This window comes from Rhinopithecus roxellana, chromosome 12, assembly GCF_007565055.1.
Source record: "Rhinopithecus roxellana isolate Shanxi Qingling chromosome 12, ASM756505v1, whole genome shotgun sequence".
Taxonomy (NCBI): domain Eukaryota; kingdom Metazoa; phylum Chordata; class Mammalia; order Primates; family Cercopithecidae; genus Rhinopithecus; species Rhinopithecus roxellana.
In genome coordinates this window covers 59,886,413-59,909,011 of record NC_044560.1, presented here as the reverse complement: position 1 = coordinate 59,909,011, position 22,599 = coordinate 59,886,413, and the positions used below count along the sequence as shown (strand labels likewise).

The 22,599-nt window shown below is 37.5% G+C and overlaps 2 protein-coding genes across 18 annotated transcripts in view; one reads left to right on the top strand and one right to left on the bottom strand.

Moving 5' to 3' along the window:
* Positions 1 to 7,756, top strand: part of FUBP1 (far upstream element binding protein 1) — a 40,877-nt gene extending 33,121 nt beyond the window's left edge. For 3 of the 8 annotated variants that reach the window (XM_010380661.2, XM_030913687.1, XM_010380659.2), the window contains 2 exons: positions 2,518 to 2,663; positions 3,045 to 7,756. In XM_010380661.2, the coding sequence (XP_010378963.1) occupies positions 2,518 to 2,663; positions 3,045 to 3,053 (155 nt within the window). In that variant the 3' untranslated portion in view covers positions 3,054 to 7,756. The remainder of the gene's footprint in view (positions 1 to 2,517; positions 2,664 to 3,044) is intronic. The other 5 variants (XR_004052261.1, XR_004052259.1, XR_004052260.1 and 2 more) reach the window with 5 other exon arrangements.
* A 164-nt stretch (positions 7,757 to 7,920) lies between these two features.
* The window catches only part of NEXN (nexilin F-actin binding protein), a 55,691-nt gene continuing 41,012 nt past the window's right edge, over positions 7,921 to 22,599 (bottom strand). For 6 of the 10 annotated variants that reach the window (XM_010380662.2, XM_030913679.1, XM_030913682.1 and 3 more), the window contains 5 exons: positions 19,695 to 19,892; positions 16,331 to 16,552; positions 9,591 to 9,776; positions 8,983 to 9,340; positions 8,578 to 8,898 (listed from right to left, as the gene is read on the bottom strand). In XM_010380662.2, the coding sequence (XP_010378964.2) occupies positions 8,885 to 8,898; positions 8,983 to 9,340; positions 9,591 to 9,776; positions 16,331 to 16,552; positions 19,695 to 19,892 (978 nt within the window). In that variant the 3' untranslated portion in view covers positions 8,578 to 8,884. Of the gene's footprint in view, positions 9,341 to 9,590; positions 9,777 to 16,330; positions 16,553 to 19,694; positions 19,893 to 22,599 lie in introns of all 10 variants that reach the window. The other 4 variants (XM_010380664.2, XM_030913686.1, XM_010380663.2 and 1 more) reach the window with 2 other exon arrangements.

Genomic DNA, 22,599 nt, shown 5'->3' with positions numbered 1-22,599 from the left:
GACTCTTAGGCTGTAATAAAATCTCACAGGCTAACTCTAGAGCAAGTCTTTTATCTTTTGGATGAAAGAAATTTAAGGCTAAACTTTATAGATGATAATTATAAAACTATAATAAATATTAGATAATGTTCTACTGAAGTGTAAACTCAACTGTCTTGCATCAAACAGTAACTAAGCCATGATCACACCACTACCACTGTGTTCCAGCCTAGGTGACAGAGCAAGACCCTGTCTCAAAACAAAAAAAAATCCAGTAACTAAAGAGAATAATAAGGGGAGCAAGGTAAGGCAGTACATGTCTGAAAGGGCAGGGAAAGAGTTCTTTAAAGTCTAAAGTGTTTACTATTAGCTTTCCACAGGGATATAGGAGTTTGCAGAGGTTGTAGTTTTTTAAGGGAACATGGATGGAATTTTCTTGATGAATATGCCTGTTTCTACCATCTTACATCTAAAATGAGTAACTCTTACAGTGGGTTTAAAACCTGGAGAATATTGATTGCTACCTTGATCAGGTTTGGTTTCAAGTGTGCAGCTTGTAAGAGAAAACCTGTGGTTTTATTGCTGTTGTTACACCAGAGTATTTGGCAGTTTTTTAAATATTGAAACCTGTTTCAGATTTGCTTGAATTGTGTCTTGTAAGAGGCAAATGTTCCTCTTTGATTAACAGTTCTTTATAGAAGACAGGAAAATATGAGAATTTTTAATAGTATATGAGAGTTCTCTGTTACCCAAGAAAAGAGGGTTTGTTTCATGCATTTTTAAAGAATCATAAATCTTAAATTCTTTCACTCAGTTGCTTTGATTCTGTCACCTATTTTACAATGGTGATGGACAGGTTTCTGAAACTAGGAAATTGGCCTTGTTGACAACATCATACAAACATAGAAACAGCTTCCTATATGTCCATGTTCCAGTACTTTTGTCTATGGTAATTATTTCACAAAGCCAAGTGAGTTACAAATGAAATAAAATAGTGCTTAAGTAAAGAAACTGAATAGGACAACACATCTCTCTTCTCAAGTTTTTATTTAGAAAATTATATACCTTCAGAAATTGAGGAAATTAGGTACCACTCAACTTCATCATTTTTTAAAAGTTTGCTGTATGTGCTTTATATGTACTTTTTTTGTATGAACCATTTCAATGTAAGTTGCAGACAAGACAGTTGTCTCTAAAGAAACTCAGTGTCTGGGCACAGTGATTCACGCCTGTAATCCCAGGACTTTTGGGAGGCCAAGGCAGGTGGATCACTTTAGCCCAGGAGTTAAAGACCAGCCTGGACGACACGGCAAAACCCCATCTCTGCAAAAAAAGAGAAAAATATCAGCTAGGCATGGTGGGCTTGTAGTCCCAGCTACTCTAGAGGTGGAGGTGGGAGGATCACCTGAGCCCTGGGAGGTCGAGGCTGCAGTGAGCCATGAATGCACCGCTGCACTCCAGCGTGGGTGGCATAGTGAGACCCTGTCGGAAAATAAATACCCTCAATATTATCACAAACATACAGACTATATTTAAATTTCCATAATTGTCAGGAATATGTCTTTCGTCGTCTGTTTTGTTAAATTCAGAGTACATTCAAAGATTCTTGCATTGCATTTCATTGTTATATTTCTTTAGTCTCTTAATTCAGCGAAGTCACCTCATTTGGAAAAAGACCTGATCGTAAAAGCTGAGTTTTATGTGTTTCATTGATCTTGTTCTTTATTCCTTGTCAGGTTACTTTTAATACCATTGTGTTGTAATTGGAATAAATTATTGATACTTTTAACATCTTATTACTAATCTGTGTGTGTGTGTGTGTGTGTACATGTACATACACTTTATAGGTTACTAATCAGGAAAAAGTCTTGGCTAGGTCTTAAAATAATAAAATCTTTAAATCATTGCAATTAAGTGGGTTTTTTTGTTTTTAATTCTGGAATCCAATCAAGATTATGCCTAAATCTTTACTTTCCTTAGCTAAAGCAGTGTGGATTTGGGGTTGATTTTGTTTTTTTACTAATAATGACGCTTTAGAACTAAACATTATGATTAATTATAAGGCAAAAAGAAAATAAAGAGCGTTTTTTTAATTGCAGAGTAGTTTCCTGACACTACTAATGAATATTTTAAATAAAACAGGAGTAATTCTGACCCTCTGTGCTTTTGTCTTATGATTGTAATTTAATATTAAAATTTAGGGGGGGGGGGTTTAGGTCAACTTAAATAAAACAGGAGTAATTCTGACCCTCTGTGCTTTTGTCTTATGATTGTAATTTAATATTAAAATTTAGGGGGGTTTTTTTAGGTCAACTTAAATAAAACAGGAGTAATTCTGACCCTCTGTGCTTTTGTCTTATGATTGTAATTTAATATTAAAATTTAGGGGGGTTTTTTTAGGTCAACAAGGGCAGACACAAGATTATTCAAAGGCTTGGGAGAAATTTTACAAGAAGCAAGGTATTGTTTTTATTGGAAATGAGATGTTGGACTTTTAATTGTGCTTACAGCAACAAAATTCTTTTTTTTTCCCCAAAGGTCAAGCAGTTCCTGCTCCCACTGGGGCTCCTCCAGGTGGTCAGCCAGATTATAGTGCAGCCTGGGCTGAGTATTATAGACAACAAGCAGCCTATTATGCCCAGACAAGTCCCCAGGGAATGCCACAGCATCCTCCAGCACCTCAGGTATAATGTAATTGCTAATTTGTTGATTTCTACTCCAGTCTGTTTTCTGCATGTTTACTGTTTGTCTGTTTGGGAGTGTTTGCCTTTTAAATTTTTATCTGGCAAAGTATAACTATTTAAATGAAGTACTAAAGTGTATTGTTTGGGTTTTTTTGTTTGTTTTTTATAATGTTTTCCGGCATCTGAGTGCTGAATATTTCTGCAATGCCTTTGATTTTAAAAATAAATTTTCTTCCCCCAGGGATTTGCAAATCATGCAAGAAGCTACCACCATTTATATTAACCAGTTTTTCTTTCTTAAAGGATTCACTCCTGAATTAGCTCCATTTCAAGGATTTTCTTTAACTTTTTGTGTATTTCTTATGTATCTCTTCTGCACAGGGCCAATAATAAGAAGTGGACAATACAGTATTTGCTTCATTGTGTGGGGGAAAAAAACCTTTGTTAAATATATGGATGCAGACGACTTGATGAAGATCTTAATTTTGTTTTTGGTTTAAAATAGTGTTTTTTTTTTTGTTTTTTTTTTTTTTTTTTTTTGCAAATGTACAAAATATCTATCACTACTGATAGGAGGTTAATATTTCTGTGTAGAAATGAAAATTGGTTTGTTTTTAGTATTTAGTGTAGATGTACACATTCCAGCAAATGTATTTGCAATTATGTGGTTGATGCTTTGTGATATAAATGTACTTTTTCAATGTATACTTTCACTTTTAAAATGCCTGTTTTGTGCTTTACAATAAATGATATGAAACCTCCTGTGTCGGTAAGTTGGATATGTGGGTATTTAAAGGATTCATAATTTCTTAGCAATGATAAATTAAGATACATATACACAAATATATAAGCTTTCCCCATGAAATATTGAGTTTTTAAACACTGGCATGTTTTTCCCCCCTTGCAGTATAGTGGTAGATTGGAGGATCTTTTCCATTTATTGTATTTGGCTCTTTCAGCACAAGTAATCCTGGTATCTTCATTTTTTTTCCTTCTGTTTGATTAAAAACTGCATGTGTGTACAATGATTTTCTGGCATACTTCCATTGCATTAACAGTGAAATTTCCTTTTTATACATGACCACTGTTTCAGACCTGTACTGCTGCTATAACAGTTAACCTTTCTGTTCTTAATTTGATAATAATTGATTTCCAAGACTGTTTCGGCATAACTAATTTTAAACAGTTTTCAGATAGTGAATATGAGTAGTCTAATAAGAACAGTTTTTTTTCCATGTAAAGCAACTCTTTCAATGTATATAATAGTGTGTTTCTTTCTAAATTTAGGATAGAAAAGTGAATAGTGTGCAAAAAGTATAGCTACATTGCATCTGCCATTGAAACATAAATGGGGTATGGAAACGTTCAAGCTTTTTTTTTTTTTGCCTTTAAGCAGTATAGATAAGCTTTGTTTTGTAAATGCACAAGTCCAATCATTGAATCAACTTAATTTTTTTATGTACTTGAAGTCATTTTATTACTCTTTAACACTCATGCTGAAGTTCTGATATTTTGTTGAAATCCATTGTTTTACTCTTTGCATATTTGTTGGCTCTTTGCATATTAATATATTAGACTACATGCAAATACAGTCTGTCTTGCCATTGTCTGTTGAAGTGCAGGTTTGATCCAGCCAGTATAGAACTAGCTCTGTAGGGGTGAGGAGGACTGTGCTGTGTATCATCCTTGATTGTGTTCCTTCAAGGAGCATTGCACTGTAAGTACATCAGAATGACAAATTGATGAACTGCAACAGTATCTTTTTGTCAATGTTCCACATAATGCAAATGCCATACTTTGTGTGAATATTATGTTGGAATACAGTGCTGATATCTTGGAAAACCATAACTGCTTCTTAATTTAACATAGAATAATACATAGTTCTGTATTTTTTTTAAAGTGAGCTTAATGGGTAAGTATTTTTTATATGCTTTAGCTATAGCTAAAGAAAACTGATACTTAACAAAGTTGAATAGTATTATTCACTGGTGCTCCTGAAATATTGTTTTTCAGTGTAAAATATGCATATATTCTATATTTAATATGAAAGTCTTGAAATGTATCAGACAGAAGGGAATTTCAGTTTGCAAATAATGAGCAATGTAGCAATTTTAACACATTTCATAAATATATATTTTGTCATTGGTGGGGAGCACCATTTGTTGTTTTGAATATACTTTAAAGGAAGAGGTACAAGGACATAAATGTTGAGATTACCTACAGGATGGAAATAGCAGTACAGTTCATTATAGATATTTTGAAATGTTTTTGATTGTTTTATATAACCTAGAGTGACTTCCCTTACCCTTATTTAGATCTGGATATATAGTTCTAGTTTGAAGTTTAATAGTTAAGGAGTTAGCTATTTGTTATCTTTAAGAGTAGGGTATTGACGTGAGCAATTGCAGTATTTTGCATGATACTGTTTTATAGATGACCTTTTAGGAAAGTGGTGCATTTATTAATTGAACTGAAGAAGTGGTTCAGTTGAATTCAGTATCATAACTCACAAATTGGAGGCTGTTGATTTTGATTCATTTAAGGTTTAAAATCTTTATTAATTGCAAACAGTGCAATTATTTATACTTCACAGTGCCTTCCCAGACCTTCCACCTTAGGTTCTGCTGCAAAAAGCACCAGGTAAGCACAACCTAAGGACATATATAAATAAATATTTCAGTACATTAATGTTGTCCCTGTGAGGTTTTTGTGGTTGTGTATTCAAAGGCAATCTGCTACTGCTTCCCCAAAATGTATTTTGTTATTTTATGCTACCATCTTAGTGGAAAGTCTGTAAGTTGTTAAAGCAACTGTTTACATTTCTGGGTAATGTTTTTTATTTTACTTTTTTTTTTTTATTAAGACAAGAAAATGATGAGTAGATTGCTGCAGTAATTGATCTACATCCAAATCTTTTTGTATTTTTTCCCCAAATATAGAAGTGTTAAGATTAAGAAAGGACAATTACACAGTTTTCAAGATTTAGGAAATCACTTGTTTAGAAACTTCAACAGCCTTCACAATCTGTTTTATATGATGGACAGAAAATTTCTTTGCCCTCCCAAACTATAATTTCTTAATTTTTTTCTTAAACTATAGTAATTCAGTAAGGATATTATGGGTTACAATTTTATTATGATTTTTTTCTTAGACAAAATTTATATGCTGAAAAAGGAAAAAGTTATAAGGCAGTATGTTTTGATAAAAGGCATGTGCATCAGTGAAATGTTAACAGTACAGCAAATAACCTTTCATAATCTGTAGCAATCAGTATTTTTCTGATTTAATAATATTTTAATAACTGACGCTGCATTTATTTAATTTTTTTGCCAGTTTAAAATGTTTGTGTGTTTTTATAGATGATTTTAACTGGTACATATTTTGAGTTAAGATGAATGTATGAAAGCAGCATCTTATCAGTTTTGTTTATTCAATTTCTAAAATGTGCTGATCCTTTTAAAACTCCTGCTTATCTCTGCAACAAAGAAAAATATTCAAAAATACTGCCTTCATTTTCACACACAGTGCTGAAGATGCTGCAAGCACCAAATCATAGCTCATAAAATCAGGTCCTGAGATAGTTACCCATAAAGAGGAATCCTTTGAGTGTATGCCATTGGTGAGCCGATGAGCATGGACCATAGAAGGGCTCAATGTAGAAGGTAAAATTGGCAAATCATAATTGAGAAATATGAAATGTATTCCCATACATAATATGGTATAGGGTGTAATGTACCTGCTTTTGATCACTTTTCATTTTAAAGTGCTATTCACTTGATCTTAAATGTTCCATGAACTGTTAAATTTCTTAAGTTACATAGTTACTACACCACATTTATGTGTATGTTATGTTTTAATAGTCAATGATAGGTATGTAAATATAAAGGGACTCATTGAAACTTGAGAGCCTGTCGAGTTTTGGTTAGTTGTAGATTGCATTTTTATTAAACAAAAATATAGATAGATGAATGATAATAGATATTGGGGCACTGTTTCTGTCTCATGAGAATTCTTTTATTCATTACCATAAGCCTTCACTGATAATATAAGCATTATTTTAAATGACGCTGGTCTTAAATCTGAAATAAATGGAAAGCAGAAAAGGTGAGCCAGTTGATTTGAATGCATTGGATATTAGTGTTAGTAACAATGTATAGTTTAGATTGAAATTGAACTGACTTATTTAGCACTTAAACAAAAATTTGACCATGTTTTTAGTTTTTTTTAAGACAGCTTAGTGTGGTGATACTTAGAATTCTATGGTTTGATGTTTCTTTTAGAAATGAGAAGTATAGTTTTATTTTTTAATATAAAAAATGGTTTTAATACTAAAACTAGTAATTTAATACTAGTTGTTTATAAACATTGTAAAATATATCTTTTAAACAAATTATCTTGGTAGTTAATTCATAAGGGTGGGTTTGGGTAGGAATAGCAGAGTACCTTCAGAGGGAAAGGGGAGTAATTCAGAAGTGATAGCATTTTGTTTGAATACTCTGCCAGTAAAATCAGCTCTACTTAGAAAGTTATCTGTTGTGTAGAATAATGATGTAGAGTTTACTAATCAGTGAGGATGTCTTGTTATTTTCTGCAAACTCTGCCTCACTTTAAAATGCATTTTAACAATACCTAATTAAAGATAATTTTGGTTCTGAAAATAACCTTATTTTTTGTTGAGTTAGTGACTTCATTTTTCTTGTCACAATATAAGCTTTTGAGGGATTTTTTAAATTGGTGCTTTTAATAAGCAAATCCCAGGGTTTTATTTTCTTCAGTGATACCCCTATAGAAACTCTTAAATGTATTTGCGCATATATATATATTTTTTCTTATGCATGCTCGATGCATTTTCGTCCTGAGAAAAATGTTCTCTACAGAAACTACCCGTGTGTAAAAAGAAGATTGGCTTAAAATGGCTACTGTGATGGGAACAGTGTCTTAGGGAGATGCAGCTTGGACTTGAGGTAAATTGAATACTTTACAAACTGTGGTTTAGAGTTTGCTTTAATGACATTGTATGTAAAAGGTCACATGTTAGCTGTAATTTTGTATTCATTATGGTTTCCTCAATAAATGTACATTGATGAATATTATAAGGGAGTGCTTTGTGTTTTTTTATACATATATTACTTGGTAAAATTTTCTACTTGACTGGGTTTTTTTTAATGTTTACTGTAAGAAAAGATGATTTTTAAAAAGTTCTAATGATAAAGGGGTACCATCTGGTTGCGCAAGTCTTTTTAAAATACAGAAAGACTTTTAAATACAGAAGTTACTTTATTTGGGTTCACATTGTAAAATAAAATTGTCTTCCAGAAAATTAAAATATAAAACAACTTAATAGAACATAATAGCTAATTATTTACAAACTCATTTTAAAGACTAGAATTTTAAATTGAAGGTTGTTCCACTTTTTCCCTAAGTCTGATACACTTAGATCTTGAAACCTTCAGCTATGTTGAAAGTGTTTTCTCTTCGGTGAACTATTAATACAAAGTTTTTTTATTAAAATATAATTTGCTCAGGCAAGATCACATAAATTTGCTTTATAAATTTAATTATATATTACGTTCGAAAAATAACATGTTTAATATCCTCAACACTCAACACTGTATAGGCAGTCTTTCTTAAAAGTCCTTTAATTTTTGTTTTTCTCCATGCTCCTCCCCTTTTCCTCTAAAAGGAGTGACACTTTTCCCCACCCCGCTCCAATCCCAATATATCTGCTTCAGAAAGACTTTGAAACAACCACCAAAATGGTATACTACTAAAGAAAAAGTCCACTCAAATTGATAGGTTCCAAATTAATTATCTCAGCTATTTCAGCCTAATTTTAGGTGTAAAAAGCTCAGAAATGCCATTCCTTCATGCAAAATAATGTATTCTACTTAGGGGTGTGTGTGTGTGTGTGTTTAACATAGTTGCTGTAAACGTCTATGGGAAATACACAGCCTTTATAATAGGTTCTGACAGAATAATTAATCCCCCCATTAAGTACATTTTATTGACTGTTACTGCATAATAGGCGATAAATCTGATGCTTATTTGGAAAAGAAGAAGGCATTCTTTAGATGAGCTGTGTTTTGAAGACTGTTATGAAAAGGAATAAGAAGTCAACATAGTGGCACTCCTGGTTTCCTTTTTTGGCCCCACCACAGAAAAGATGGATGTAGTAAGAAAGCTGGAGTGAAAGAGAAAGTTCCAAGGAGAGGGAAGGGGAGCTAGTAGTCATCAGCTAAAAAAGAGAAGAAGAAAAGTGATTTTAAGGAAAAAAAAAAAAAATTAATAGAATAAAAGATAAAAAGTGATTAATTCTTACTTTCAATGGTAAGAATACAGGTACTAGCTGCAGATCCTTTATTGTTGACTGCTTTACACATATACTCTCCTCCATCTTCTGGGAAAGTTTCTGGTAAGTAAAGGCAGTAAGTTTCTCCCCTTTCAATATATTGATAATCTTCTCCATCCTGCAATATTTCTCCTTCAAACCACCATGTAATTTCTGGTTTGGGTTCTCCTGTTACTTTAACAGTAAATCTGACTGGCTCACTGTCTACAACTGACGTGTTTTTAAGAGGCTTCTTGAACCATGGAGCTCCTGATCTGGTTTGCTCTTCATCTTCAGTAGTGGAGCCATTCATGATGCTGCCTTCTTCCTCCTCCTCCTCTTCTCTTTTCTATATTAAAATAAATGGATTCAGGTTGGCATTTATAATATAGTATTTTCAGGGCAGCTATTTAGTAACAATTTTGAAGTGAAATTTGTTTTTTAAGAACATAAAAGTATGCCTACTACAAAGTGTACTTAACAGTACATTCCAGTGACTTGAAAGAAAGCTATTAAAACATTTTTTTTAACCCACCTAATTATAAAACTGGGTTTTAAGAGGGCATCTTTGGAAAATAAAGGATATGTAAGCCTGGTACCTTTTGTAGTGCTGCATCAATTTCCCTTTGTTCAAACTGCATGCGTAGTAACTTTTGTTCTTCAATTCTTCTTTGTTCTTCTTCTTCTCTTGCCTTAGCCATTTGTTCAAATCTAGCTTTCATATTCACTTTGTGAGTAAATGGAGCCTCGCTTTTTCTTGCAGGCCTAACATCAACATCATCTTCCTGCAAGAAAGTGGGCCAAGATTAACAATTGCTTGCCTTCTAAAAACCAAGTTTCTAAAGTTGTTGCTTAGAAGCACAAGATGATTAACATGTTTGTAATGCATATTTTGGCTGCACTGCAGACATTCAGATTTTTTCTGACTCCCCAGTTCAGGAAAAGTGATAGGTATATTTAATGAAGCATTCTCTTAGTTATAGTCTTTTTCTCCGAATGTCACTGGGACATTGGGACAATAATATCACTGGGATCCTAGCCCATCTGTCCTACCAACTCTGCTTGGTTTTGATAGCACTTAATTGAAAAAGGTCGGAATACTATACATTCTAAATAATTGTTAAAAATACACCCCTGATTCCCGTAAGTCCATACCATTCCCTACTACATAATAGGAGAAAATCTGTTCTTTCTCACTTAATGATTTTCCTTCTTTACCCTTCTTAGAACTACGTCCCTGTGAATTCCATCCAAATAATGTATTAATGGTGAAATGGCAGGGAAAGAGTGTTTACAACTAATAGAGACAACTGTTGAAAGAGGCAATGACTGAAACATGGGGGAATCACTAAGTAAAATATGTTTATGTCATCTGAGGGGTGAGTTGGAATCCATGGTAATAAGGGAGTGATTTAAGAGCAGAGTCTCAACTGTCAGTGTGTTTAGGAAAATAATAATTTGGTAATGATAAGGTCTTTTAGAGCAGTTTTGGTGGAGTGGGGTTAATGTGGGTAGTTAATTCATGGTTTCTAAAGTACTTCAGTTGTAGTTGACTTTTGGTTTCTAACTAGGCATTTGTGGATCTAGTTGGAAATCTCACCATTTATATTTCATAGTACTATGAAGAAATTGCTCCAGGTTGCCACATCCAACTAAAGGGAAATTTGAAACAAGTGCTAGTTTAATTGCCTATAAAAGAAAAATCTTGGTTCGGGTGTTTCACTTCAGTTTAAGGTGTTGCACCTCACACGTCATACCTCGTACCTATCTCATTTCTGATGTAAGGAGTAGGAGGTTAAAAAAGTTGGATCGTTTTTCTGGCTCTGCATTATATTTTTTATTTGATGTTGGAAAATCATGGGACATCAGACAGCCTGCTACCTGATGCGTCGATTCTTTTTTGTGCCATTGTTTACCTTCAGTTGATAAATATAATGCCTGACTATGGTTGTTGCTAATGAATGAATGAATAGCTTTTTTAAAAAAAATATATATATATGAAAGACTAAGAAAAATACATGTTAAACCATGATTTGCTTACTGTAGTTTTATCTGAACAGACTTCTGAGACTTAAAAAGGACCTCTTTGTTCACAGTATACACTTTTTTGTTGTTTACCAAATGAACCTTTAAGATGGAATATTTCAGCAGGTACAAAAATTGCTATTCTGAGTCCCTCCCCGTTAATAACTTGCCTTTCAGATTTTGGCCTGTTTGTGCAAATTCATAACTATTCATTTAGCTGCCTCAAACCTGCATTTAGAAAATAAATTTGAGTGGCCGGGCGCAGTGGCTCAAGCCTGTAATCCCAGCACTTTGGGAGGCCGAGACGGGCGGATCACGAGGTCAGGAGATCGAGACCATCCTGGCTAACATGGTGAAACCCCGTCTCTACTAACAAATACAAAAAAAACTAGCCGGGCGAGGTGGCGGGCGCCTGTAGTCCCAGCTACTCCGGAGGCTGAGGCAGGAGAATGGCATAAACCCAGGAGGCGGAGCTTGCAGTGAGCCGAGATCCGGCCACTGCACTCCATCCAGCCTGGGCTAGAGCGAGACTCCGTCTCAAAAAAAAAAAAAAGAAAAAAAAAATAAATTTGAGTAAGTAAAATAATTTCTCTTGAGCTGAAAATTTATGAGCAGTCCTTCAAGTACAGTTGTCAACTTTTCTTGAGCTCCTAAAAAGCCAGGTTAAAACATGTTTCTGGGAAAGAAATCAGAGAGTAATATAAATGGAACTCTGTAGGTACATTCTTTATAGGGCATTGGTGCTCTCAGCCCATGAATGTTAAAGTCAGCAGTTAGTGTATTTTCCTTGAGATACAATGGGGCATAAGATAATTTTGGAGTAGACTTTATTAGAAACTCTAGAAATTCAAACGTTATATAAGGCATTTTAGTACCAAATGAGGGGTACATGTTTAAGTGCTACAGGAGCTGGGATGGAATTCTCTGATTAGGTAAGGTTATATAAATGAGTTGAGCCTTGACAGAATATAAACATTTTGAAGACACACTGAACATTGATATTTCTCGCTCTGTCACCCAGGCTGGAGTGCAGTGGCATGATCTTGGCTCACTGCAACCCCCGCCTCCCGGGTTCAAGCTGTTCTCCTGCCTCAGCCTCCTGTGTAGCTGGGATTATAGGCGTCTGCCACCACGTCCAGCTAATTTTTGTATTTTTAGTAGAGACAGTATTTCACCATGTTGGCCAGGCTGGTCTCGAACTCCTGACCTCAGGTGATCCACCCGCGTCAGCCTCCTGAAGTGCTGGGAATTACAGGCATAAGCCACCACGCTCAGCCGTTAACCAGTTTTTAAATAATGAGTTCAATCACCTTTAACCCAGAAAGGTATGATAGGAGGGACTTCATTGTCCTCCAGACAACGGATATTCTGATGGGGTATAAAATTTCAGCCATGTCCTAATATCACATCCATGTATACTAGAGTAACAGCAATAAAACAAGAAGTCACTTACCTTATTTTTGTTTTTCTTACCTACACATTTTGTAGGTATAGGTATGACTGCTAAAGTTTCACTACCGGTAACAAAAGGAAGTAAGTGCATGCTGATTGAACTTTTCTTTACCTTCCATGTTACACCTATAAATACTGATCTTGGGCCATTAATCCACTAAATGTTGATGTTCTCCAGAGTTTAATTCACTTTCAACAATTAACTGTCTAAGCAGCTTTATCTACTTGTACTTTCCGTTGCTATCCATAAAAGTTAGAATCTGCTTGCCTCTCACCTTAGTTCAGGACCTTTGTTAGACTGCCTTTACCTTATCCAAATATCGCTCAAACTTTACATGCCAAAACTATTCACCCCAACTCCTCAGACCTCATTTCTTTATAGCATCATCTAGTTATCCTGAAGTAATGATAGCCCCCTCCGCAACCAACTGCCCAAAAAGCAACCTGTAATCCTTTTTTGTCTGTTTAACTTCTATCCATACTAGAGTCTAACCTAGTTTTGTTAATTAGGTCTGTTTTTCTCCCTTGGCCCCAACTTCATGCCTGTCTTCCAGTTCATCCTCCATAGTCCCAGAATTCTTGCATAAACCTAAATATTTCATTACTCTGACCTAAAGAGTTATTAACATTGTTTCCCAGATCATAGTGCCTGCAAGATTTAAAGAGACCTTCATTAACTAGCCACAACTTATTTTTACAACTTTGTATCCTATCACTTATTCTGTGAACTTGCCTTGTAGTCCTTTGAACCTGTCTTCCATTCCCCAAATACATTTTTACAACCTCTGAGTTAATCTGAAAGGCTTCTCCTCTATCTGGAATGCCTCTCCTCTTTACCTGTAACTTTTATTCAGCCTTCACACTCAGCTTAAATGTCACCTTGGCCCTGTTAAACATATCCTAGGTATATGGACTCCACCTAGTTTGATTCTGTAATAACTTCTATTATATACTTACAACAATGAGAATTTTCTTCAGTCATACGTCATTAGACTAAATTTTTTTTTTTTTTTTTTTTTTTTTGAGACGGAGTCTCGCTCTATCCCCAGGCTGGGGTGCAGTCTCAACTCAGCCTTCTGAGTAGCTGGGACTACAGACCCGTGCCACCACTGCCCACCTAATTTTTGTATTTTTAGTAGAGATGGGGTTTCACCATGTTGGCCAGGATGGTCTCAATCTCCTGACCTGGTGATCCACCTGCCTCGGCCTCCCAAAGTGCTGGGATTACAGGTTTGAGCCACCGCGCCCGGCCATAGACTGAACTTCTCTCTTCAAGGCATGTTATATCCACGTATATATCCCCAAAACAACAGATCCAACATGTTAAAAATGTTCAAAATTTTTTAGATGTTAAAAAATAGAAATGGTGTTTGCTTTTGGCAATGATGAAAAGGTTTATCTACAACTAACCCAGGCCTTAGGCTTGTATGTCACACAAACTTAGGTGCATTTCAAATTAGTTGATGTTTCACAGCATCTCCATTTGTCTCAAATAGCTTATGGAGCCTCTTCCAAACTAGTCTGGTTTCCCATATTTTTACTATATACTCTCACTATTCCTTCCTCTTTCTTCCTCTCCATCACCATCCCCAAGTCCTGCCAGTTTTGACTCCTGCATACTTATTTGTCCTTTCCATCCCAGCCCTAGTTCAAATCCTCAGGCCTTCTCTGACCACCCTGTACAAAACAGTAACATATACTCTTATTTCTCTGCTTTATTAATCTTCATAGCTTTCATTTGTTAACCACCTGATAATTGTTTTCCACCCCTCCCGAGCCCCAATGCATCTATTAGATTCTAAACAGTATATGAACAGGGACTGTAAGTTGGGTTACTGATGTCTTGTGTCCAAAGCAGGAACATAGTAGTCATTCAAATTATTTATTTATTTGAGATGGAGTCTCACTCTGTCGCCAAGGCTGGAGTGCAGTGGTGCAGTTTCGGCTCACTGCAATCTCCACCTCCCGGATTCAAGCCATACTCCTGCCTCAGCCTCCCTAGTAGCTGGGATTATAGGCACCCATCATTATGCCCAGCTAATTTTTGTATTTTTGTAGAGAGGGTTTCTTTCACAATGTTGGCCAGGCTGGTCTTGAACTCCTGACCTCAGGTGATCCACCTTCCTTGGCCTCCCTAAGTGCTTGGGATTACAGGCGTGAGCTACCGCGCCTGGCCTCGAATGATTTTTTAATGTATGTATCTAAGACCACATAGCTTCAGCATGATCTAGCTATATAGACAATATCTGTCTGACAATATCCATGCTTCATTGTTTTAGAGACAGGGTCTTGCTCTGACACCCAGGCTGGAGTGCAGTGGTGCAATCACAGTCCACTACAGCCTCAACTACCCAGGCTCAATCAATCCTCCCACCTCAGCCTCCCAAGTAGCTGAAACTACAGGCATACATCACCATGCTCGGATAATTTTTTTGTGTTTTTTGTACAGATACGGTTTTGCCATGTTGCCCAGGCTGGCCTTGAAATGACTCAAGTGACACACCCACCTCGGCCTCCCAAAGTGCTGGGACTACAAGTGTGAGCCACTGTGCCCTGCCAATATCCATGTTTTAAGAATTCCTGCTGGGCTCGGTGGCTCAAGCCTGTAATCCCAGCACTTTGGGAGGCCGAGACGGGTGGATCACGAGGTCAGGAGATCGAGACCATCCTGGCTAATACGGTGAAACCCCGTCTCTACTAAAAAATACAAAAAACTAGCCGGGTGAGGTGGCGGACGCCTGTAGTCCCGGCTACTCGGGAGGCTGAGGCTGGAGAATGGCGTAAACCCGGGAGGCGGAGCTTGCAGTGAGCTGAGATCCAGGCCACTGCACTCCAGCCTAGGCGACAGAGCGAGACTCCGTCTCAAAAAAAGAAAAAAAAAAAATTCCTTCACATGGCATCTAAGACTCCATCATCATCTCAATTACGCTTGCATCTTCATTATCTTTTGCTGTCCTTTGCACTCGTGCATGCCTCAATAATAATGAATTGCTTATAGTTCCAATAATTGGCATACAGTTTCTTTGTTCTGTCCTTTTATTCAGTCTCCTCTGAAGGCGCTCCCAAATTCCCATACCTGTTTTGCTAGCTAAATACTTGATCAAAATATATTTCTAGAATATAGATTAAATTCTGTTAAACATTATAGGATAGGAATGCTGGCAGAAAAAAAATTTCTAGATCTGATTTAAACCAGTATTCATAATCACAGAAATAGTCCTTAAGCTAGAAGGGATATTACAGGTCACTGATTGCCTCTTTATTTTATGTTTGAAGGTAATTCAAATTCATGTCATCAAAATTCTCATTTAGGCTCTTCCACACTGAATTACTGCTGTAACTTTGAGCAAGTATTAGACTTTATGGGTTTCATCTAAAAAATAAAGTGTTAATAATCTGGAGTTTAACTTGAATATACACTGGTTCTACTGACTCAACTAAAACATATGCCAAAAAACATTGTTTTAGTTGTATAATTTTTTTGTAGAGATGGGGTTTCACTATGTTGCCCAGGCTAGCCTAGAACTCCTGGATCATGTGATCCTCCCTTCTTGGCCTCCCAAAGTGCTAGGATTATAGGCATGAGCCACCATGCCCAGCCAAAAAATACTTTTGAACATTTTTGCTAGAGTGAACCATTTGACATTCACTATAGGTTTTAACACTGATAAAGGTGATTTTGAAACAGTGCTCGTCTTTCAGAGTCTAAGATCTACATGTGTTTTTGCTATTTACTTCCCAGATTACTGTATACACCATGATTAATTTTAAGTACTAAAACTTATTTCAAAGCCAGTCTTACTTCTGTTAAATTTGTTATTATTACTGTATCATAACTATGTTAAATATAAGGGTAATATACCTCATGAAAATTTTCTGCTTCTCGCTCTTTAATTTCAAGGTCAATTGCTCTCCTTCTTGCTCGCTCTTCTTCTATTTTTTTCTGTATTTCTTTTTCAGACAACTGTCCAATTTTTTCAAACTTGCTTTTTAGGTTTTTAGCTTGAATAGAGCCACTCCTTTTTAATTTGATCAATTCTTCATATTCTCTGCTCATTCCAAATGTTTCATTTTCTTCCTCTTCCTTAAAATAAAAATAAAAATAAAAATAAGTTTTTTGCTGCCGTTTTAGAAAGAGTCTCATTATGTTGCCCAGGCTGGCCTTGAATTCCTGTGTTTAAGCAATCCTCCTGCCTTAGCTTCCCAAGGAGCTGGGACTACAGTCACATGTCACCATGCATGACTCAAAAAAAAAAAAATTGAATATCAGCATACTAGTTTGTACAATAAACCATCCAAAATATATGCACTATTTCTTATTTGAAACCAAAAATACAGCTTAACCTCTTCTCTAAATGCAGTGTCCAAATTTACTAACTCAAAATGGTGCTACAAATTTAAGGCATTATTGAAAACATTCTACTTAAAATACTATTCGCATCAGGGAATATGGTTAAAATCCTCTGATATCCCTTGATAACCTGCTAAAACTAAAATATTCATGACAAAATTAGCTTTTCCTAGGAGTTGCAGGAAGGTCTTTGTTAGGGGAAGGCAAAAAAATAATTGAAAGAACAGTAGGCCCGGTGCAGTGGCTCATGCCTGTAATCCCAGCACTTTGGGAGGCCGAGGCTGGAGTGCAGTGGTGCAATCTCGGCTCACTCAAGTTGCGCCTCCCAGGTTCACACCATTCTCCTGCCTCAGCCTCCCGAATAGCTGAGACCACAGGCGTCTGCCACCAGGCCCGGCTAATTTTTTGTATTTTTTTAATTGAGACGGGTTTTTACCATGTTAGCCGGGATGGTCTCGATCTCCTGACCTCGTGATCTACCCGCCTCAGCCTCCCAACGTGCTGGGATTACAGGCGTGCGCCACCATGCCCGGCCCATCTTGTTCTTTTGTTCAGATTTCTTTCCCCTGACTTTCCACAATTTATTATTACTAGTCCTTTGTAATATTTATCAAACTCTAATACCACCATATGGAATAGTAAAATACTACAGGTATTCCTGGTATACTTTTCCTGGAGAAGACCTAAAGTTCTAGGCAGAGTTTTAAAAGGTGGAGGCAGAGGGTGTCACAGTCTGGGATGTTATGACATGAAGCTTAATTTCTTGACTCAACCAAGGGGTAAGAGAAAACGTTCCTTTATACTATTTCCACTTTTTAGACTATGTGGGGTGAAAATACACGACTCATAAGAAACCTAGACCTTGGAATATTTTCCTACAGCACATTCCTGGTATTTATTTATACATTTATATTTATATTCTCAGGGTCCGCTAGATAATTTGCCAGCCACACCTGGGGCAGAGAAGTAAAACTTCCCTTCCCACGTGCCCACTGCCCCAACCCATAAAAAACGGGCACCTTCCAAGAGATTGCAACTTCTGTGTAGGAACTCACTCGGTTCCTAGGTCATAAGTTGGTGAGAGGACCCCACCAAGGTGCCTGCCAAACATGCCATAGCATTGCCAGTCCAAGTCATGAGGCTACATGTTAGACCCCGATCCTGTTCATGTGTGTGTCCTGGCCCCTGGCAGGGACCAAGGCTGATGGTGAATACAGGCCCCAATTCTACCTTTCTCTTCTGCTGCCCACGCAACCCGGGCCACCCAGAGGGATAGCGGCAGAGTCCCAAGAGGGAAGAAAGTTAGGCAGGGCCTGGGGAAGGAGGCTGATGAAAACCCATTCCAGGCCTGAACCCGGGAGGCAGAGCTTGCAGTGAGCTGAGATCCGGCCACTGCACTCCCGCCTGGGCGACAGAGCAAGACTCCGTCTCAAAAAAAAAAAAAAAAGAAAAGAAAAGAAAAGAAAACCCATTCCAGGGAGGCAGGAAGGCGGCGTGAAGCTCTAGTAAGCAAAAGCTATAAAGGGCATGCTTCATCGTCCAATCAGCTTTCACTTATATACAACACACAAATTCAAAGGTAAAATTAAGAATTTCAAGACAGTGGCTGGGCATGATGGCTAATGCCTGTAATCCCAGAACTGTGGGAGGCTCCGGTGGGAGGATCGCTTGCCAGGAGTTGGAGACCAGCCTGGGCAACAAAGTGCGATCACCCCATCTTTAGAGAGAGAGAAAATAAGGCCCGGCTCACGCATGTAATTCCAGCACTTTGGGAAGCTGAGGCAGGTGGATCACGAGGTCAGGAGATCGAGACCATCCTGGCTAACACGGGGAAACGCCATCAATACCAAAAATTACAAAAAATTAGCCGGGCCTGGTGGCAGGCGCCTGTAGTCCCAGCTACTCCAGAGGCTGGGGCAGGGGAATCCGGGAGGCGGAGCTTGCAGTGAGCCAAGATCGCGCCACTACACTCCATCCTGGGCGACAGAGCGATAATCCGTCTCAAAAACAAAACAAAACAAAACAAAACAAAACCAAAAAAGTGCTGGGCACAGTGGCTCACACCTGTAATCCCAGCACTTTGGGAGGCCAAGGTGGGCGGATCACCTGAAGTCAGGAGTTCGAGATCAGCCTGGCCAACATGGTGAAACTCGTCTCTACTAAAAATAACAAAAATTAGCCAGGCATCGTGGCACATGCCTGTAATCCCAGCCACTCGAGAGGCTGAGGCAGGAGAATTGCTTGAACCTGGGAGGTGGAGGGTGCAATGAACCGAGATCGTGCCATTGCACTCCAGCCTGGGCGACAGAGCAAGACTCCATCTCAAAAAAAGAAAAAAAAAAAATTAAAAATTAGCCAGACATGGTGCTGCATGCACCTAAAGTCCCAGCTACACAGAAGGCTGAGACATGAGGATCACTTAAGCACGGGAGGTCGATGCTGCAGTGAGCCATGTTCACACCACAAAAAAGAATTTCAAGACAGCAACCTCAACATTAAACCCCAAATGCAGGGCCTTCTGAACATGGAGTCTTGTGAGTGCACAAGGTGCATGCCCATGAAGCTGGCACTGTATAGTCTATATATATGTATTGAATATATGCATATCTATGAACTATAAATATAAATAAATAGTAATAGCTCAGTCCCTTGCAAACTTCGATACTTTTTTATTAAACTAGCAAGGAAGGAGTAGTTAAAGCAGACTAGAAAGTACACATAATTGTGCAGACGCCTGTACCATGTAAGCGCCTCATAGTAGTATGTCGACTATCCTAAAGGTGAATAATAATACAAAGTTATTATAAGGTGATATAAGTAAAATATTTAGCTAATAAATATGGGTAATATAAATAGATACTTCTTAAAATCTTACCTCTCCCATTTCCTGTCTCAGTTGTTCAAATTCTTGTTTCTCCATTTCTAGTTTATGCTTCCGTTCTTCCTCTGTTCGTCGTTTTTCTTCTTCCATTTTTTGTTTTAATAATTCTTCAAAATTAATTTCCAGTTTTCCCGGTGTAAGAGATTCTTGAGAGATTGTCTTATACATCTCTGGGGAGTCATCATCTACTACCTATTTAAAATAATTCTTTTATCACTCTGGCCAGAATTATACATACTAAAAAGGGACTATTTCTTGAAGAAACTGGAATTTCTTTACTGTTTGTTTTTAATTTTGGTTTTTGTTTTTTGAGACAGAGTTTCAATCTTATTGCCCAGGCTGGAGTGCAATGGTGTGATCTTGGCTCACCGCAACCTCCGCCTCCCAGATTCAAGCAATTCTCCTGCTTCAGCCTCCTGAGTAGCTGGGATTACAGGCATGCACCACCACACCCAGCTAATTTTGTATTTTTAGTAGACAGGGTTTCTCCATGTTGGTCAGGCTGGTCTTGAACTCCTGACCTGAGGTGATCTGCCCACCCTGGCCTCCCAAAGTGCTGAGATTGCAGGCGTGAGCCACCGTGCCCAGCCAGATTTCTTAAACAGGTTTCACACTGAACAAAAAACAAGGGGACTTAACAGTAAACAAGAAAGTCTCAACACAGTGTTCAAAAATAAATAAATAAATAAATAAATAAATAAATAAATAAATAAATAAATGGGAAGAATTATTGGAAAATGTAAGACTGAGGTATTTTGTAAGTATCAGGTTACCAGGAAATGGTAACCATCTATTCTCCATCACAATGAAGACAAAAAATACTTTATTCATACCATGAGTACTTTGAATTAGACATTAAGATTTCCTAATTTGAGAACATTTTTAATTGGATTAAAACGGCTCTCCAATTTGGTAATTAAAGCGTTTAAGTTAATCATGATTTTGTCTGAATGAATTAGATAACCCGTCATTATCTCTTCATGGCAAAAATCATTCTTAGTGCTATGAGTTTATTGTTTATTTGCTGTAAGGCTAATTTTTTTTTTTTTTTTTTTTGAGATGGAGTCTCGCTCTGTCACCCAGGCTGGAGTGCAGTGGCCAGATCTCAGCTCACTGCAAGCTCCGCCTCCCAGGGTTCACGCCATTCTCCTGCCTCAGCCTCCCGAGTAGCTGGGACTACAGGCGCCGCCACCTTGCCCGGCTAGTTTTTTGTATTTTTTAGTAGAGACGGGGTTTCACCGTGTTAGCCAGGATGGTCTCGATCTCCTGACCCCGTGATCCGCCCGTCTCGGCCTCCCAAAGTGCTGGGATTACAGGCTTAAGCCACCGCGCCCGGCCGCTTGAGCCACCGCGCCCAGCCAAGGCTAATTTTAAAGAAATAATAATAGATGATACTGAGAGCTGCCAAGTACAGTTATAAGCACTTTACATGTATTAATTTATTAAATCCTATAACCCTATGAAGTAGTTACTAATATCCTCATTTTACAGACAAGGAAACTGAGGCACTGAAAAGTAATTGTCTAAAGTCATCACAAATACTATGTGGCAAAGCTGGGATTCAAACTTCAAAATCTTTCTAATAAGATTATAGGCCAGGCACAGTGGCTCACGCCTGTAATCCCAGCCCTTTGGGAGGCCAAGGCAGGTGGATCGTGAAGTCAGGAGTTCGAGAGCAGACTGACCAACATGGTGAAACCCCATCTCTACTAAAAATACAAAAATTAGCCGGGTGTGGTGGTGGGTGCCTGTAATCCCATCTACTGGGGAGGCTAAGGCAAGAGAATCACTTGAACCCGGGAGGTGGAAGTTGCAGTGAGCTGAGATCACACCATTGCACTCCAGCCTGGGTGACAGAGCGAGACTCCATCTCAAAAAAAAAAAAAAAAAAAAAAAAGATTATAGACCAGGCATGGTATAACATAACCCTCTGGCCTAAACTGTGACCCTGTGGTTGAAATAGACATAGGAGAACAAGACAAGGGGTATTATTCATTTGCTCCAAGTTTTATCAAGGCAATCCAGGCTTTACCACAGAACTATTTCAACTCAGAAATGATGTTTAAGTGGTTTACAATTCAAAGACTGCCTGTAATTTTTAAATTTTATATATGCATGAGCTAAGCTATAGTATGAAATCACAATACTTACTCCTGGATAAATTACAATACTTATTTGTGGATAAGAAAACAATATAAATGTAAAAGGAAGTTTTTCTCTCTTCTCTTTAGAAATGTGTTTAGGAAACTTGGTTTTGTTTTAATGCAGTTTTCTCCCCTGCATTTTTTTCCACTAGTGAATCATGGTAAAAATGCAGTTTTGGCCTACATATCTGCCCCGAGGACTAGGTCTTGTAATCTTCACAGTTACTTCTCTTCTACCGCTTCTAAACCTGCTTATTCTCCAAAAATTAAGTGCATTCACAACGTCTGTAGGATTTCTATGTAGAAACCATTTATGAATCAGGGATTACCTACTGCACACAAGATTTCAATATCACTTGTTCCATCAACATTTACTGGAGGTCTGTTATGCTAGGCATTGTGCCACATGTTTGAGGAACAGTCTTGGCCTCATGGAGTAGAAAAGACAGCCATACGTGATAACAATACATGATTAGCGCTATGATAGAAGAGTACTAAATGCTATAAGAATTCATGGAAGAAGGTGCTTATTATCAGGAAAGGCTTTCCAGAGGAAATGGAAAGTTATGAATTGGAATTAGGAGAGCATAGGGAAAGGAGTGAGGGACATCTTTCAGACAGTATGAAGGCTGAGAGAGTCTCACTTTGAAGAAATACAAACAAATTTAGCATATTTGGAACAAAGAGCAGATTAAGGAAGAATCAAGAAATGAAACGGGAGCAATATACAAGAGCAAGACTATAAAGAAATTTGT